The sequence below is a fragment of the Drosophila melanogaster genome, chromosome 3R (genome assembly GCF_000001215.4).
Source record: "Drosophila melanogaster chromosome 3R".
NCBI lineage: Eukaryota > Metazoa > Arthropoda > Insecta > Diptera > Drosophilidae > Drosophila > Drosophila melanogaster.
The window spans coordinates 24,017,381-24,034,346 of NT_033777.3; the positions used below are offsets into that span (position 1 = coordinate 24,017,381).

Genomic DNA, 16,966 nt, shown 5'->3' on the forward strand with positions numbered 1-16,966 from the left:
CTGCCCGTGTGAATGGGCCCGGTGCGATGGGATGACGGGAAGACGGGATGACGGGATGATGTGCGCATGTATGATATGATTCACAATGATAGTCACCGCCGGCGGGGGCGACTCGTAGTGGATGGCTCAACTGCCGCCATAGAGTCGTATGCAAATTGCACTATGCATTTCCTGCAGCGACGACAAGTGCCTGGCTTGCGTAGACAACAAAGACTTGACTTGACCACCATATGGATCGAGCCGGAGACAAAGTGAGACCTGGCTGGATAGTCGCCTCGTTCCAAGGACAGCAGGCCCATGCGGTCGCATTCGCTGACAAGATGTCAAGCTGCGAAAGAGCCCGTCAAATCAGGAAATCGCTGCCGTACGATTATAACCACAAGTGGGTAAACCAGTATGGGGCCACGGGTCGAATGAGTTATACCTAAGAGTGACACACGGCGTATGAGTGATGCATGTAAGAAAAAGTCACTTCTAGGTGCAAGAAATTAAATCATGTTTTCTAAGAAGAATATGCATGCGTTTCTAGTATTGTGCTCTTTTTGATGATGATTATTAATTAGCGGCTCCACAGAAAAACACACCCAAATGCTCCAGGGTATTTGCCCAAACTCGAACTCATCTACGGTCGCCATCAGTTAAGCTAGTTTATGTCATTTTGTCGCGACTTATGGGCAACTTTTACGGTTTCATTTAAGCGTGTTTTATTCGTTGTCCTTTCTTTTTATATATATTTTGCATTTCCATTTCGCCTGGCAGCCGTTCGGTTGAGTTTCAGCAAGGATTGTGAGCATGAGTCACGGACGCGCGGGGTCTGGTTTTAGTTTAGAGCCACTGGTTAAATGAATTTGAGGCACGATACAGCCAAACCGGTTAAAACCGATGTGTGGGTGGCGCCACAGAGAGTGGCCAGAAGTGGCCGCGAAGTAAGAGGCAGGACGATGGGGCTTCTGGGGGGCGTTTAATTAGAGGGCTCCGAAACTTTCCAGCCTAGGCATTACTTGGCGCCCGTCTGTCGCTGGCTTGGGTCATTGCATTATTGATCAACTGCATGCCGAATGCGTTGCCATCCGAAGTTTTCCGGAGTGTGAGTCTTACTTATGCATGCCAACTACTTGCCACGACACCAGAGGGCACCATTGGGTACCAGAGGGGACCCGATCGGGGTGCTTAGTTAATTTATGCGAGAATCACGCAGGCCCTGACTGACTGACTAACTGACTGAATGAATGACGGAATGACGGCCATAATGACAAAGTGGCAGACCGACGAACGGGACAATGCCCGGAAACGGATGGAACCCCCAAACAATGGCAACCAAAGACGAGCTGCAATTGAATTCGGAATGTTAAATGGGAATGTTTTTCGGGGACAGACCCACAGACGCAGCCACAGAGTTTGCCATTGAAATTCTAATAACCGAATGTGTAGAATTTGCTATATAGACGAACAATACTCTGAATATATCTATAGTTAAAAAATGTACACTTTTTAAAGAAAGAACTGTCTGTACTGATATAGTTTCGTGTCTAATGTATAAAATGCAATGTACAAACTATACAATTAAAAATGATATGACAGCAAAAGCTTTCCAGTAGCGAGAGTTCAGTAACCTCCCCATCGTAGTTAACCTACCCATCCAGGAGGGTATGAAAATCGATGTAACTAGCGTTGGTAATTTGCCACAATTATCAACTAAATGGCACTTTACGTTTGCGTTCTCCAAAGTCCCTATAACAACAAAAACAACAACAACACAATGGCGACGTCATACGGCCAAAGTGGGTGTGGCTCAGCTCCTCCATATGCGACCACCCCAAACCTTAACCCATGTGGGAAAAGTGCTGCAGGCCAGCTGGAAAGGTTACTCCGGTTCATTCACTCCACCACACAGCCGTAGATCGAATATGACACGAAACTTATGGTCTATCAATTATTGAGAGGTACCATAAAAAATGGAAAAACAGAAATAGTTTAAGTGCCCGCAGCCGCAAACGCTTTCTTCGTTCTTACTATAAATATTGTAAACATCGATTGAGTTTCAGCGGCTCGGAGTGCAATCGATGTGTTTAAAAGCGGTACGTAATTATTTTCACACCTTATTCGTTTTTCCACTTTTAACACCTGAATCATTCATGAGTTTTGCCCCAAGGGGTTGGGTTCGCTGAATATGTGGTGTGGTTAGCACTTGGCCCGGCGCCTTTAACCGGCGGAAAAGTGCGGAAAATGGCCAGCACAACGCAAACGTAAGTGACCTAGGACAGGTCAGCAATAAAGGAATAATTTAAAGAAGAAGTGTGCAAACAAATCACAATTAAATAAATACTTATGCTAATGCTGCACTTAAGGAAACTTAGATCTTTCTTAGTACGATATAGAAAGTGGCTTAGACTAGAACCCAGTTTAATTTTTTAAAAATTTCAGACTGTTTTGGAGCTTGTTTTACCTCATTTTTGAATTGAAGCATTATTTTTACGCCCACTTAAAGTAACAATGCGCTAAAGATTAACATCATTTAATAACTGATTGTAAATTCCCTTAACAGCATAAAAATGTACATGATTTGCTTGAGATACTTTCAATTCCCAGACACTTGCCGCACTTAATTGAAAACAACAATATGTGCAATAAACAATTTTCAGCTTCACTAAGTTGGCTGCTTTCTGTTGCATTTTTGCTTTTAGTACTGCCATAAGGAAGTTCATAATAAACCCGAGATTTCCTGCAGTTTCTCCCCAGCTTTATAGCAACATAATATGTCCGTAATATAATTTGCTCAACTTGAAGATTTCACATATCCGCAGTGTATCTTTATATTTTGGGTGTTTGCACTTGAGACATACATAATTGGTGAGATTATGACGTGGCCTTTACGAGGTAATTAGCTGAAATACAACACCATCCATATAAGCTGGTTGTGTGTGGGTTGATGAGCTCCCACTTGGCCGAATGTGTGTGACTACCGATCGCCAAATGACTCAGTGCTTAAAATTTGAGTCTTTTATACGTTTTAAATATTTATTTAATACTTTAGCGAGCTGTTGTTCCAATTGAGCGAACGCCGCCGTCTAAACTTGAATTTAACGAGCAATCGTGTGACACATTCCTCTTATTATTTATTGTTTTTATTACTCGAACATATTCCATGTCGCCGCACAATTCGTTAATGACCCATATATCATATGACCCGCTCAGTCTCGGCCACAACTCGATTTTTCTCAATTTTCCCTTTATTATCCCCGCCGCCAACGAGCATTTCTGCGGCTTCAGATTGTCTTCGACTTCATGGTTAGAAAAGCAATTTGCCAATGCCATTCGATTGATTGCATAAGGTATTGATGCCATAAGCCGATCGAATCCATCAAAAGCACTCGCCGTCGTTCCTGAATCCTCAAGAGGGTTCGAAATATATGCGAAACAGATATAAACGTAACTAATCCGTTTTTTCTTTTTCTTTATTCATTCGTCAGAAGATGCTTTTATCAAAATAAGTAAATATTACCACATCTGAACTGATAAAATGTGTCAAGACGCACCGCAACAGTTCATAAATATTCAGGACAAATTTTATAACAATCCCAAATGTGTAATAAATTAAAACAACCTAGGCTGACGCAAATTGTTTTATTTTTGAAACGCCCATTTTATGTGTGTTATAAATACATTTGAAATGTCTTCAGCTTGTTCCGGCCTCGGAAAATCAAATTCAAAACCAAAACCAAACCCAAGCTAAAGCCAAAGAAACTGGCATTTATCCCCAAGAGAATGGACAAGTTGGAGGTGAAGCACAAGACCAGAGGGCCGAAAGCGATTTAAACGACATTTTCCAAGAGTCAACAAAAAAGCGAATGACACCACGTTGAGTTAATAGCCCGGCGCACCCAGAATCGAGAAACTTAAAGTGTTCGCTGCTGGATAGTGTAAGGCAATCCAATAAAATTAACCAGCAACTGACACTATCTGACTGGGCAAAAAAAAAAAAAGGAAAAGCGCTCTTCGAAGAACGATCCTACTCCTCGCCCCCAATAAATCCAAATTGGACGCTGCGTGTGGTCCGCAAAAACCCAGCAGGATGTGGAAGCCAACAACGGCAGCACCTCCCAACTTGTTTGGCCGCCCATTTCTCATTTTAATTGCATTTTTCTGGCCAATATTTTAGTTTACAGTGTGTAGTAGTAGTACGAGTGTTACAACCGCAAACACAGAATTCCTTTCTGTGAAATTGGGTAATCAAATTGCGATGACTTGTAAATTCGTTATCTATTTCAATTAAATTAAGAGATGCAACACCAGAATTGTTTTCACAGATAGAGTTATCTTGAATTTCTTCCAAATTTTAGTTTAGTTATTCTATCTATATACATCTTATAATAGATACGTTTGACGAGTTCAATGACATTTTATTTTCGAAATCAGCAAGCAACTGATATATATTTCTAGAAAACCCATCGAAGTAACCTACAATATAAATTCTATTAATCTCAGTATACAGTTCGTTTCGTCGGAAATGCACCGTACATATATCCATAAAATTAAAATTATGATCTGTTAGAGCGTGCTCGGACTTATGAATACTTGGCTCTTGTTTACTCTCGAGTATAAATGTGAGATAGATACACAGACAACGATCTATATGTAGGCATAATGCCACAAGATATAAACAATGAAAGCCTTTTGTTTATATCAAGCACCCACAAAATGAAGAATTCCTCAGAGATATTCCAATTTTTAATTGCCAAAGGCCAGATAAGTATAAGTAGATTGAAATTCTCCGACATTCCATAGAATCTTAATCATGCCGATTTGCGAGGCCCTGAAATGGGAATTACCCAATTGATGAGTCAGTTTAAATAAAATATCTAAGCTTCTTCAATCTTTAAAAGCAGCAAATTGTAATACTAGCTCAGAATGTTATCAAATTATCAAAAACAGTTTTATCCATTCATGGTTTAATAGGGGTAGAAACTTTTCAAAGATAAACTTCTTGCTTAAAAGTGATTACAAATAACATGAAAACATTCTGCTCTCAAAGTATTTCGACTTTCAATTATAATTTCTCGTTAACGAAAGAAGATTACACAAATCGGTTTAAATACTTTGTTGCCAAGTAAGGGCCAAGTCAAAAGCCAAAGTTGCTCAGCAGCTCCGACGTAGGAATTAAGCTCGAGCTGAAGTCGCAACCGCAACCACCGACCTCCCAAACCCCACCACTACCCCCCAAAAACCACCCGCAACCCTGCGGCTCAGCCACAAACTGTGTCAAGTGACTCGCAGTGAAGCTGCCACTCCGGCTGCTTGCTACTCTTAAACCCCTGGCCCATTCCTCCTTTTAGTTAAAGTTCAACATTGGCAAAGTTTTTATGTTAATACGCAAACTATAAACTACTTTCCTCCGTATTTATTAATGAGAATATGAGAATATCATCTGCCGGAATTCGTGTCAAGCGGTCTTATTTCCCTCCACTTAAATACTCAGCCAGTCCGGTCAGGCCGCTCCAATTCCATAATTGTCGCAAAAGTGCCAGCAAATCGTTGAAAAGCTATTTCAACATATACACTTTTTGGCCACGAATTTGGCGAAAGAAACCCGAAAATAGATATAATGAAACCTTTCACTTTCGAATTGCGGCTTTCTTCCAGTGACTCACTCGATAATCACTTTTGCAGTTTGCCGGCACGAGACCAAACAACTAGTTAAATCCAATTTCGAGCAGAGATTGGCTGTAGATCTTTGGATGACCGACCCTCACCGCTATCGAATCGATTCACACTTTCGGCTCAATCAATGTGTTTTTTATTTGCATTTTATCGCATCCCCCCTCCCCCCTTGAGGCTATCAACTTTGGACAACATCCGATCATACGCATACGTAATAGAAAGGTGAGTCTGAATGGGATTACCGCACAGAGAAGGGTCGTTAATGGGTTAATTGAGGAACGATTTGCTGCCGGTGTCTGATAAGCCATCACATAAATTATTTGATGGCTCTATCAGCCATTTGATTCGGTTAGATGTAGCCGATATTATTGGATATTAAGTGAATGGGCGTGTTACTACCAACACTCCATTATATTTCTGTTGGCTCAACTCTTTTACATCACTATCTAAAAACATTGTTATGTATTTGTTATATTATTTTTTTCATTAACACAATCTCAATGAATGCTGTGAGCTTAGAAATCTTTCAATTTATCACCATCCATTTGTTGGCTACCACTACATTTAATAATAAATAAAAGTAAATTATTAATCATGTTTTAGTTCACTATTGATGCACAAAAATATGTTACATCATATCCGATAGATATTTTTACTAGCGCAAGGGGTTTTGTTAAATAATTAAACAACGCCTCTCGTTATCTAATAGATTACACTATCTCAGCCCATCAATTGTTTTACATTAAGTTAGATTAGATTACTTCCAGTTGCCTGTTGTTTTTGGAGCTTTGTTAACCCTATTAGAATCCAGTTTTCAATATCTTCCAAATCTTTTCCTAATGTACGAGTATGCATGTATCTGTGGACCCGTTTAGAGCCAAAATGAAATGCTGGGTCAACAGCTTATAATGCATGGAAACAGCGGCTGGGAACCGAACCGCACACAAATCTCCCTAACATGGCCATTTCATGGCCAACGGAGGAAATTAAACCACTCCACCAGGTGGAGCAACTTTCAATGTTTTCATTCTCTCGGTGCCCAAAACCTGCCCCGCCAACGCCAACGGCTCTGCTCTTTGCCTTTCTGCTTTCCTAGACGACGTACTTTGTATGCTAATAAATTGCACTTTTATGAACAGCTTTCGATGGGAGGCACCATCTACAGCTGGTTGCTTCTAGTGCATACACAGTAGAGCTTCCATGCTTCCCAACTTCCTTTCTGATTAATGCTCAAAGAATTAATGTGTTAGGGTCGTCTCCAATTTCTTTCAACAAAATCGAGAATATGCAACTTAATAGCCTAAAAAATGTTTATGTTAGTAAATTCCATCAAATTTCATATCATTTCAACAAAAACTTAAACGCAGGAAATCGATTCACTCAGCTTTTAGGCAATACATACATTATATGTGCAAAGTTAGGAATCGTCTGGTGGAGACTTCCCTGTGTCGGAGCACATGCTCATCGAAGGCGGGGGTGAAGGTACAACTGGGGGTCTGGAGGCGAACGATTTATGCAGCTGACATCCGTAGCTCGTTTGGCCTGTCTGCTTTTGGCCAGCATGGAACCTGGAACATGGAACTGGGAACTGGGAACTTGGGGGAGCGGAAGTTTTCGCCAACTTGCTCGTTGTTTGCGGCTGTTATTGCAGTTGCTGCCGTCTTTGGCGTTGTTGTAGTGACTGTTGTTGGTGTAGCTGTTGCTGCACCCGTTCGTGTTGCCGCTGTTTGCGGTGATACGGTCGTTGTTGGTGTGGCTGCAAAACTCCACTTGGGCGCAGGTTGCCGGGCGAGTCAACAAACTTGACGTTGACATGCCTGGACAATGTCGTGGTACTTCAAGTTTCCACGCTTCCACGCCAGCACCTTCGCCTTCGCCTTGGACGCGAGTGCAAACAAAAACCGAGGGGGAAATGGAAAATGGAAAATCCAGTGCAGGCAGAAGCAGTTCGACCAACACACTGGATGAGTCAACGGTCGCGAAGACCTGGACAGGACAGGATGGCTGCCACAGCAGAAACAACAACACTCGCTCTTTGTTGTTGGGGAAATGAATTTTGCATTGTTTGGATTCGGGCTTGCAGGCGATTAAGAATGGATATAAAACACTTTGATTGACGACCTGACTTTTAGTTTCCAGATCTTAAAATTCGATATGATGGCAAGTATTGTAGGGAAAATCAATGGCTTGACTACTCCAACGCCGTGGTATACTGTATAATTGATTGGAATCTAACGACTCTGTAGTTTCTCCTTAGAGATGTGAAAAACTGTGCTTAATCCCCACCTGACTTGGTCACACACACACACACACATTCTCATGGCTCGGCTGCTGGTTGATGCTGGCATACATCGAATTTAATTGACTTTCCTGCTGCACTTTTCCATCGACCCTAATGACCAGGAGATTTGCCAGCTGTGGGCATTAACACGCCACCAGCTCAACTCAACTCAACTCGACACTCGACTTGGCTCGGGATCGCGGTTAATGCGCTTAGAGGAGAATGCCACCGCCGCTACCACCAAAACTAATACCACCATCAGATGCAGGGGAGGGCATCTCGGATCTCCCCGCCTCCTCCGGCTGCACTAGAGAATTTGGGTCGAGGCCCGGCTTCTGGTCTCTGAAGGGGGCTCTCCATCACCCGAGGGGAAAATTCGTTTGGAGGAATTTGGGTCAGAGCGCGGCAAACGCAACAGGAAATCGATTGGTTTGGGTTTTAGTTTAGGTTTTCGGTTCAATTTCGGTCTAGCCGCAACAAAACAGTTAAGAAGCTCGAGTGCCTAACCACTTTCTTTTCCCTACTCTTATCTTGTTTTCATTTATTCCTGTTCGTGGCAAACTGATTGCTGAGGTGGTTCCCCCGCCCACAAAAAGCACTAAACTCCCACAGTGACACACCTCCACAAACACCCGCGTGACCCACACTCGAAGACCTGAATCATCGGTCATGGCCAAAAGCACAGCTGCTGACTCGTCGCCGGTAATCTCGATGATGCACAGATGGCGTTGGGACAGCGGAAAAGCATCAGCAGCAGCAGCAGCACCAGCAGCACTGACACCGTAATAAAGTAAGTCCCATTAAAATTGCACCCAGAATCAATTCGAAAAGCTATCAGCATAAATTGGTATACCCTGGAAAAATTAGCAACAACTGGGGTATATACAATCTAGGTTCTCTAAAGACAATAATACATATACACAGTAAGCAAAGAAAACTTAACTTTTATATGAAGTTTTAAACTATAATGTATGTATCTTATTGTCAAATGGTTGGATTAAGTTTCTATCCTTTTGCTAGAGGATATCTTCGCGTTGAACAATCAAATTCCATTCGAACAACGAGCGAACCATTCCGTTGACATAACATTTCGGCATAAACAATAAAGATACAAAATATTGCCACTGAATGCAGGGAAATAGCCAACGGAATAGAATTCAATTTGTCAAACACAGACACCAATGTAGATGCAGATGCAGGTACAGCTGCTCGGATACAGATACACACGAAAAGATACATGTGATGCTGTGACGATGATGCTCTAGATATTGTTTGGATTCGTGCAAAATAAAAGAACGACAGAGCCAGCAGATGAGAAAAAAAAAAGTTCAAGGCTAACTTTTCGTGGGCAAACACGCGCTACAGCGAAAAAACAAAAATTCAGCCAACTGCTGTCGCTTGTCGCGCTATAAATTCTACTTATAGATACAGATACAAGACCCCGCGGCACTCCGCACCTTTAACAGCTGGCACGATCGGCCGGCAGAGATACAAATTGGACCTGGGAAATATGTCACTGACAACTTTGGCCGCATCTCTTCGGCTATTTTGGTTGGCTTTAAATTAATTTCTAGTAAAAACATTGGCGCAGTTTATAAATTACACGAAAACGATGAGGAAAACATTCCTCGATGTTTATCAGAAATCGAAATGCCGCAAAGCATTTCACATTTATTTATAAACAAAGAGCTGGGCACTTAAAATACAATCAGACCTGGGCACAAAACCCAAAAACAAAAACAAATGGGAAAGGAAAGAAAACGTCGCATAATGGAGCCAATAACATCGATCAATCCATCATCCGACGTGTTCCACTTCCTTGGGAACATGAAAAACATGAAATTTCCTGGTGTAAAAATAAAGCGAAGCGAACCGCAAATAACAAATATCACAAGCAACACACAAACATCAAATTAACCGAACCTATCCCAAGTGCATTTTTATTGCGTACGCCGACCGCAGCCAAATAAATGATTCGTAAATGGCTGAAATGCAATTCAATTTTCAGGTAACCACTGAAATTAACAAACGCGCAAGCAAAACCAATTCTAGATAAGCGCCATGCAAGGCGAAAGGGGAAGGATTAGTGCCACTCAAATTTATGATAAGGCTGGCAAGCAAACAGTTTGGAAAATGTTTCCCAAAAAGTGTCCTGCTGATAAAGGCACTCCAAATAATGTGGTATGTTAATAAAGATAAAGATAGCGGATCCCTAATAAAATCTAGCCTTCATGGAGTTTCAATTACTTTCAGTAAATGTCAAATATTCTCAAGATCCTCAGATAAGAATTCGAGTCATATCTAAATTGTTCGTAGAAAATTGTATGGAAAAGTATTCCAATTACAAAAGTAAAAGAAAGAAGTTCCTCAAGAAGAACCAATCCAATTAATGCGGTGCAAAACCCTCTAGTTTTATGAGAATATTAAGTAAATTGCTGCGTATAACAGAAGATAAGGATATGGTGATTCACCTCCCCCTTCGACGCATTGTTAATCAGAATGGAAAAAGTTTCATTTACTCGTATCTTCCATGAAAGTGAATTAACAGTGCGGCAATTTCTGTATTTCAGCATTGGCACACAACTTTTCCGCAACCCTCAGACAAATCAGGCAAATTAAAACGAGATACACAGATACAAACTTTGCCAAGGATAATTTGCTACGCCTCGAACTTGAATGCATTTCACACCCTGACATTGCCACCAAGTAGATGTGTGTGTGTGTGTGTTTGCCCTCTTTATTCCGTTTTCTGATTTGATTTGAATTTGATTGCTCTGACGGGTCAAGCGGATCCGGATGAATCAGCCAGCCATCGGCCGGGTCGTCAGGCAAATGCGCCGGATCAGACGGGTCACGTACGTCTGGCGACCGCAAGGAAAACTTACGCTAATGCCGCGTGAGTCCTAATCAAAGTCTGGATATGCTCTACGTGCCGCATTCGGTCGTAGATAAAATCAACATAAAGATACAATTTGCGCAGTCGTAGGGAAACAGGGAAATAGGAAATGTGACGACACATGGTGCACTGACATAACTACAAATTACATTTACTTTCGGCTGCAATTAGGCAGAATGAGATTTTTAATTAGCCAACTGGAAAATATGCCATCTTTACTGGCTTTTTTGGGCTCTGGTGAAAGTTTCAACCCCATCTTCATTTTTCGGGCGAAAAGTTCAAAGTTGGTGACTGAAAAATTCCAAATTTGCTTGCTTAGCTTCAGTTTCTAATTATAAGCCAGCCAAGCGAGCGCATAATTATAAACAAACAAAGCAAAACAAAAACGGAAAACTCAAACCCAAACTCGAAAAGTGTATCCCAAAGATAAAACATAGGCGGCATCAGCGGTTTATGACCTTTCGAACAGACAAAAAAGAGCCACCAAATGGGGTGTGAGGTGCCAAAAGAAGGCGAGAGGAGCACATTTGGCCTTGGCCATCAAATATTTAGTAAATACTTTCCAAACCGCCTGATGGTCCTTCTACACAGTGAAAAATAATAGATAAATTGTAAAACACTTCAGTTTTTAATACACATACAAAACATTCGAATCATATTCATTTTGTTTCAGTTTAAAAGTTCATTTTACATGTATTTTGTAGATTGACAACTTAAAAAGATTTTTTTACTCTTTACTTGCTTAAACTTTCTTTGAAAATGGGCGTGTTCAAGGCCTTTGGCTGTTTTGATATTAATGCCCGTCTACTTGACCAGTTTATCGCCTTGAGAGCTCTTAAAATACACAAAAGCGATTAAACTCGGACAAAAAGTGCGCCTTGCCTTGGCTAATTTCTAATTTGTGCGACGCAGTGTGGTGTCCGCCCCAATTATAGATTAATCTTTGTCCAGAGTCAACATCTGAGCCAAATTGGACAAAGTCTGACTCATCCGCATGCAAATAGGCCGCTAATTCTTATCAGCCAGACCAGAAGAACCCCAAAGAGTAGCGGCCAGATGAGATGGGGCATTACTCATCTCGGGTTCGGGGTTACTGGGCCAAAGACATGGCACAAGACGTGTGGAATGAAAGAAGAAAACAAGCAAAACAATGCCACAAAACAAACGGGTTTATTTGCGGATCGCCATTCAAAGATAGAATCTTATCAACAGAGATTGCGAAATTATAAATTCTATAATTTATACACAATTGGTAGGTGTCATAAAACATATTTTAAATATTGTTTTGATTATACAGCGATTATTCAGCCTGACATTCATTATAAATATCCCCTTGATCTTAGGTTACAATATAAATAACATGTTACTTCCTTCATTATTTCATAATTCTTTATGTGCCTTACTTTAATTTCAAATCTTCCATCATATCTCTAACATTATGTTGGGTTAGGTTGGGATTTAATTGCGGTCAGATTTACTATCACGTCCAAAAATGTCGACATTGTTTTTTACTACATTTTTGGTTAGAGGGGTCAAGAACGTAAACCTTTTTTAATTTTTGTATTCCAGGAATTGTAGTTTAAAATTACCTCCTTAGAACAGCGTATTTGAAACTTTTATGGTTTTGGCTAACCATAAAATCGATTAATTCCTAAAAGTCAATCTCTTTCATAATGCACTTAAAAACTTTTTCGATTTCTTGTGCCGATGCGAATAAATAAAAATCAGCGCTGTCAGCGGCAACAACAATACCTTTTAAATAACAGTTAGCGCAGTTGCTGCTTTTGTTAACTAAAAATAGGAACAAAACAAAACCCAATCGAACGAAAACCGCGGCACGAAACCAAATTGGCAGAAAATCAACAATAAGCTGTAAACAAACTGACGTTGTGTATTATCTTTTTATCAGATGTATAACCTTTAAGTTCAGTACTTCGAGGGAATAGTAATGATAGGGTTTTGTTTTTGTTAAAGCTGATTTAAGCAAGGCAAAATTTATACTTTTTTAATTTATATGTATTCAATGCTAAGCTATACAAATAATCTTGATTAACTTTTGTGGCAATGTGATGGCTTCAACAACAAATTAGCTACATCGCCGACTAGTTAAGTAACATTTACCAATCTTGTTAACTCAGTTGGCATTTTTGTGTCTTGCTTTGACAAAGCAAAACAAAACTAACCAAAACAAAACAAAAATTGGCAAGAAACTATGCTTTTACTGTCCCTACGTCGCATTTTGTATGTATGTACATAAGTGAAATTTGTTTACACTCACCTTGGGATGCAATTGGGCGGCGTTCGGTCCACTTCCCAGGCGGCGAATAGCTTCATGGGCACCGGTTTCTGGCCAGTGGTCATTCCTGCTCCGGCGGACAAGCCAGCCGTTCCGGATATGCCACCAGATCCGGAGACTCCTCCTCCGCCGCCGGAACCGCCGCCTCCTCCGCCACTTTGCAGGTTGAGCGGACCGCCTCCAGGGCCGCTGCCGCCGGTGCCGCTGATTACGGCAAATTTATCCACCAACTTGGACGACTTATCGACCATCTTCATGTTGTTTCTTTGCTGGTTCCCGTCGAAAGGTATTTTTTGTGTTCTTAACTGTTGTTTATGTACTTGGGGTGCACATTATTTCGATGCAAACTGGGGAATATATGTCGTCGAGCAGGCACATAATTTTCAGATTTTCTGATAGTTTTCACAATTCAATATTTCGAAAGTTTTTTTTTGTCGATTTTCTGGTTAGCCCGCCAATACATACATATACACACGCACGAACGGACATACACGCACGTTGGGGAAGGGCGTGCCGCCGCCTTAAAAAAAGAAGCGAAGAGCTGTAGTATACACAGTGAAAAACGAGGGGTGGTTGGTGGGTGTGTGGGTTTCTTCTTTCGTTCTTTCTTTCTTTCTTGTTGTTGTGATGGGGCGCGCGCTGCAACTGCACTCGCACTGAATCAATATGTATGTACGCGCTGCGGAATCTGTTGCGGATTAGACAGCTCCTTCTCCTCGGCTGCTAGCGACTCGGAATCGGATTTGGATTCGGAACGGACTCGGAAGCTGCTGCTGCTTGTGCTGCAGCTTTGGATCGCGTCGAAAGTGCCGCGAACGAACCGTCATGCTCCAGAGTAAAAGTGCGAATGTCGCGTTATAAATCTGGCCCCAGTTCAGCTGCCTCACTCTCGCTCTCTCTTCTCTCTCTGTCACCCTCTCTGTATCACGACCCAACAATAACAATGTGTGCAAATGCTATGTGCACACACACACATAGACGAGATTTTCGCAAATCCCCACTTCTGTGTACGCGCGTGTGACTGTGTTTGAGTGCGCGCACTTAATGCTTTGCTCTCTCTTGCGCGCATAAACAAAAAAGAAAACGCCACGAATTTCGGGGAGCAGGCAAAAGGCGGCACTCGCTCTATTTCTCTTCAGCACTCGCGCGCGTTTTTATCGCGAGTCGATCACAGGTTAAACTGATTGGGTTATTATTTACGATTGGAGCGGTTTTCATCAAATATTTATGCGTTTCGGCACGTTTTATTTGGCAAAATGTTGCGGAGCAGCTATGTTGCAGCTTCCGCTTTTTGCGATGGGGAGCGGAGCAGTGTGGCCAGAGCGGATTCCTTGAAAATATCAACTGGGCGGTGCGGGTAAAATCGTATATACCAATCAATAAATAACTGTGTGTGGTCCAATAGATCATACAAATTAGAATAAGAAATATAATGGGGGCACAGCAATGTTAATACTTTCAACGTTTTTTAATTTTAATTTTGAATACCAGCCTACTTCCAACACTGGCCCTTTTAACGTTCTTGATGGTAATTTAAAATTTACTTGTGTAAAATGTATAAGTAGATTACCTTAGTTTAGTATTTTAATGTAACGTGTTTACCTGCAATGTGAACACGGTCACACTGCGAGCCTTTGTAAAAAAAATTTCATTGTTTACCAAAGGCCGGCAGCGTTTTATAAACAATGGCAGATGCGTGGGACATAAAATCACTCAAGACAAAGCGGAACACGCTCCGCGAGAAGCTGGAAAAGCGCAAGAAGGAGCGCATTGAGATTCTCTCGGACATTCAGGAGGATCTGACGAATCCCAAAAAGGAACTCGGTGAGCACCGGCAATGGCAACAAGTTGGAGCCACAAAAATGAATATATTTTTGCATTTCCAGTTGAGGCTGACTTGGAAGTACAGAAGGAGGTGCTGCAGGCCCTCAGTTCCTGCTCCCTGGCCCTGCCCATTGTCTCCACACAGGTGGTGGAAAAGATTGCCGGCAGCAGCCTGGAGATGGTGAACTTTATTCTAGGCAAACTGGCCAACCAGGGTGCAATTGTGATCCGGAACGTGACCATCGGCACCGAGGCCGGCTGCGAAATCATCTCTGTGCAGCCCAAGGAGCTGAAGGAGATCCTGGAAGACACCAACGATACGTGTCAGCAAAAGGAGGAGGAGGCCAAGAGAAAGTGTGGGTCTCACAGAAATTACTACTCTCATAAGTCTAATAATTATAATAATTTGCTGTTGATTTTACAGTGGAAGTCGACGATGTTGATCAGCCACAGGAGAAGACAATAAAACTGGAGTCCACTGTAGCGCGGAAAGAGTCCACAAGCCTGGATGCTCCGGACGATATTATGATGCTGCTATCCATGCCTTCCACCCGCGAAAAACAGAGTAAGCAGGTGGGCGAGGAGATTCTTGAGCTGCTTACTAAGCCTACGGCCAAAGAGCGATCCGTGGCTGAGAAGTTTAAGTCCCACGGCGGAGCGCAGGTCATGGAGTTTTGCTCCCACGGCACAAAAGTCGAGTGCCTGAAGGCTCAACAAGCCACCGCCGAGATGGCGGCCAAAAAGAAACAAGAAAGAAGAGACGAAAAGGAGCTTCGCCCGGATGTTGATGCGGGCGAAAACGTCACCGGTAAGGTACCCAAGACAGAATCGGCAGCCGAGGATGGAGAAATCATTGCGGAGGTTATAAACAATTGCGAAGCCGAGTCGCAGGAATCCACCGATGGCAGCGATACCTGCAGCAGTGAGACAACAGACAAGTGCACCAAACTGCATTTCAAAAAGATCATCCAGGCTCACACGGACGAATCTCTGGGGGACTGCAGTTTCCTAAACACCTGCTTCCACATGGCCACCTGCAAGTACGTGCACTATGAGGTGGACACCCTGCCGCATATAAACACAAACAAGCCCACGGATGTGAAAACCAAATTGAGCCTCAAGCGCAGCGTAGACTCCAGTTGCACGCTCTATCCGCCGCAATGGATTCAATGCGACCTACGCTTCTTGGACATGACGGTCCTGGGAAAGTTCGCTGTGGTGATGGCCGATCCTCCCTGGGATATCCACATGGAATTGCCCTACGGCACAATGTCGGACGATGAAATGAGAGCACTGGGCGTGCCGGCACTTCAGGATGACGGCTTGATCTTTCTGTGGGTCACTGGACGAGCCATGGAACTTGGCCGCGACTGCCTCAAGTTGTGGGGCTATGAGCGCGTGGACGAACTCATCTGGGTAAAGACCAACCAACTGCAGCGAATTATTCGCACTGGGCGCACTGGTCATTGGCTAAACCACGGCAAGGAGCACTGTTTGGTGGGCATGAAAGGCAATCCCACAAACCTGAACCGCGGACTCGATTGCGATGTGATCGTTGCGGAGGTGCGGGCCACCTCTCACAAGCCGGATGAGATTTATGGTATTATCGAGCGTCTAAGCCCGGGTACTCGCAAGATCGAGCTCTTTGGGCGTCCGCACAACATCCAACCGAACTGGATAACCCTGGGAAACCAACTGGATGGCATTCGACTGGTGGATCCGGAGCTAATTACGCAGTTCCAGAAGCGTTATCCAGATGGTAACTGCATGTCGCCAGCTTCTGCCAATGCGGCGTCGATCAATGGAATACAAAAGTAGGATTAAAATAGTATTTGCTGTATGAATTGAGACCTCGACAAGCCAGAGCTGTGTACAGACTCAATTATAGTAAGATAAATTATTATTAAAGCTTTTACAAACCGAAATGGCTTATGTGGAACATTTAATAATGAATGAAGGCAAGTCCATCATGCAGACTAAAGTTAAATTTGCCCTTTTGGGAATTGAAATG

The 16,966-nt window shown here is 42.6% G+C and overlaps 2 protein-coding genes across 5 annotated transcripts in view; one reads left to right on the forward strand and one right to left on the reverse strand.

The window, feature by feature from the left end:
* KrT95D (Krueppel target at 95D) overlaps positions 1-14,447 on the reverse strand; it is a 34,290-nt gene extending 19,843 nt beyond the window's left edge. For 2 of the 4 annotated variants that reach the window (NM_170110.4, NM_170108.4), the window contains exons 1-2: positions 14,332-14,447; positions 13,114-13,651 (exon numbers count right to left, since the gene is read on the reverse strand). In NM_170110.4, coding sequence (NP_732935.2) covers positions 13,114-13,388 — 275 coding nt within the window. In that variant the 5' untranslated portion in view covers positions 13,389-13,651; positions 14,332-14,447. Of the gene's footprint in view, positions 1-13,113 lie in introns of all 4 variants that reach the window. The other 2 variants (NM_079749.6, NM_001170238.2) reach the window with 1 other exon arrangement.
* Positions 14,448-14,776: 329 nt separating this feature from the next.
* On the forward strand, positions 14,777-16,877 carry Mettl3 (Methyltransferase like 3). Its single transcript, NM_142947.4, has 3 exons — positions 14,777-14,955; positions 15,018-15,311; positions 15,380-16,877. The coding sequence occupies exons 1-3, from the start codon at positions 14,817-14,819 to the stop codon at positions 16,771-16,773; spliced, it is 1,827 nt and encodes a 608-aa protein (NP_651204.1). The 5' UTR covers positions 14,777-14,816; the 3' UTR covers positions 16,774-16,877.
* Positions 16,878-16,966: the final 89 nt, after the last annotated feature.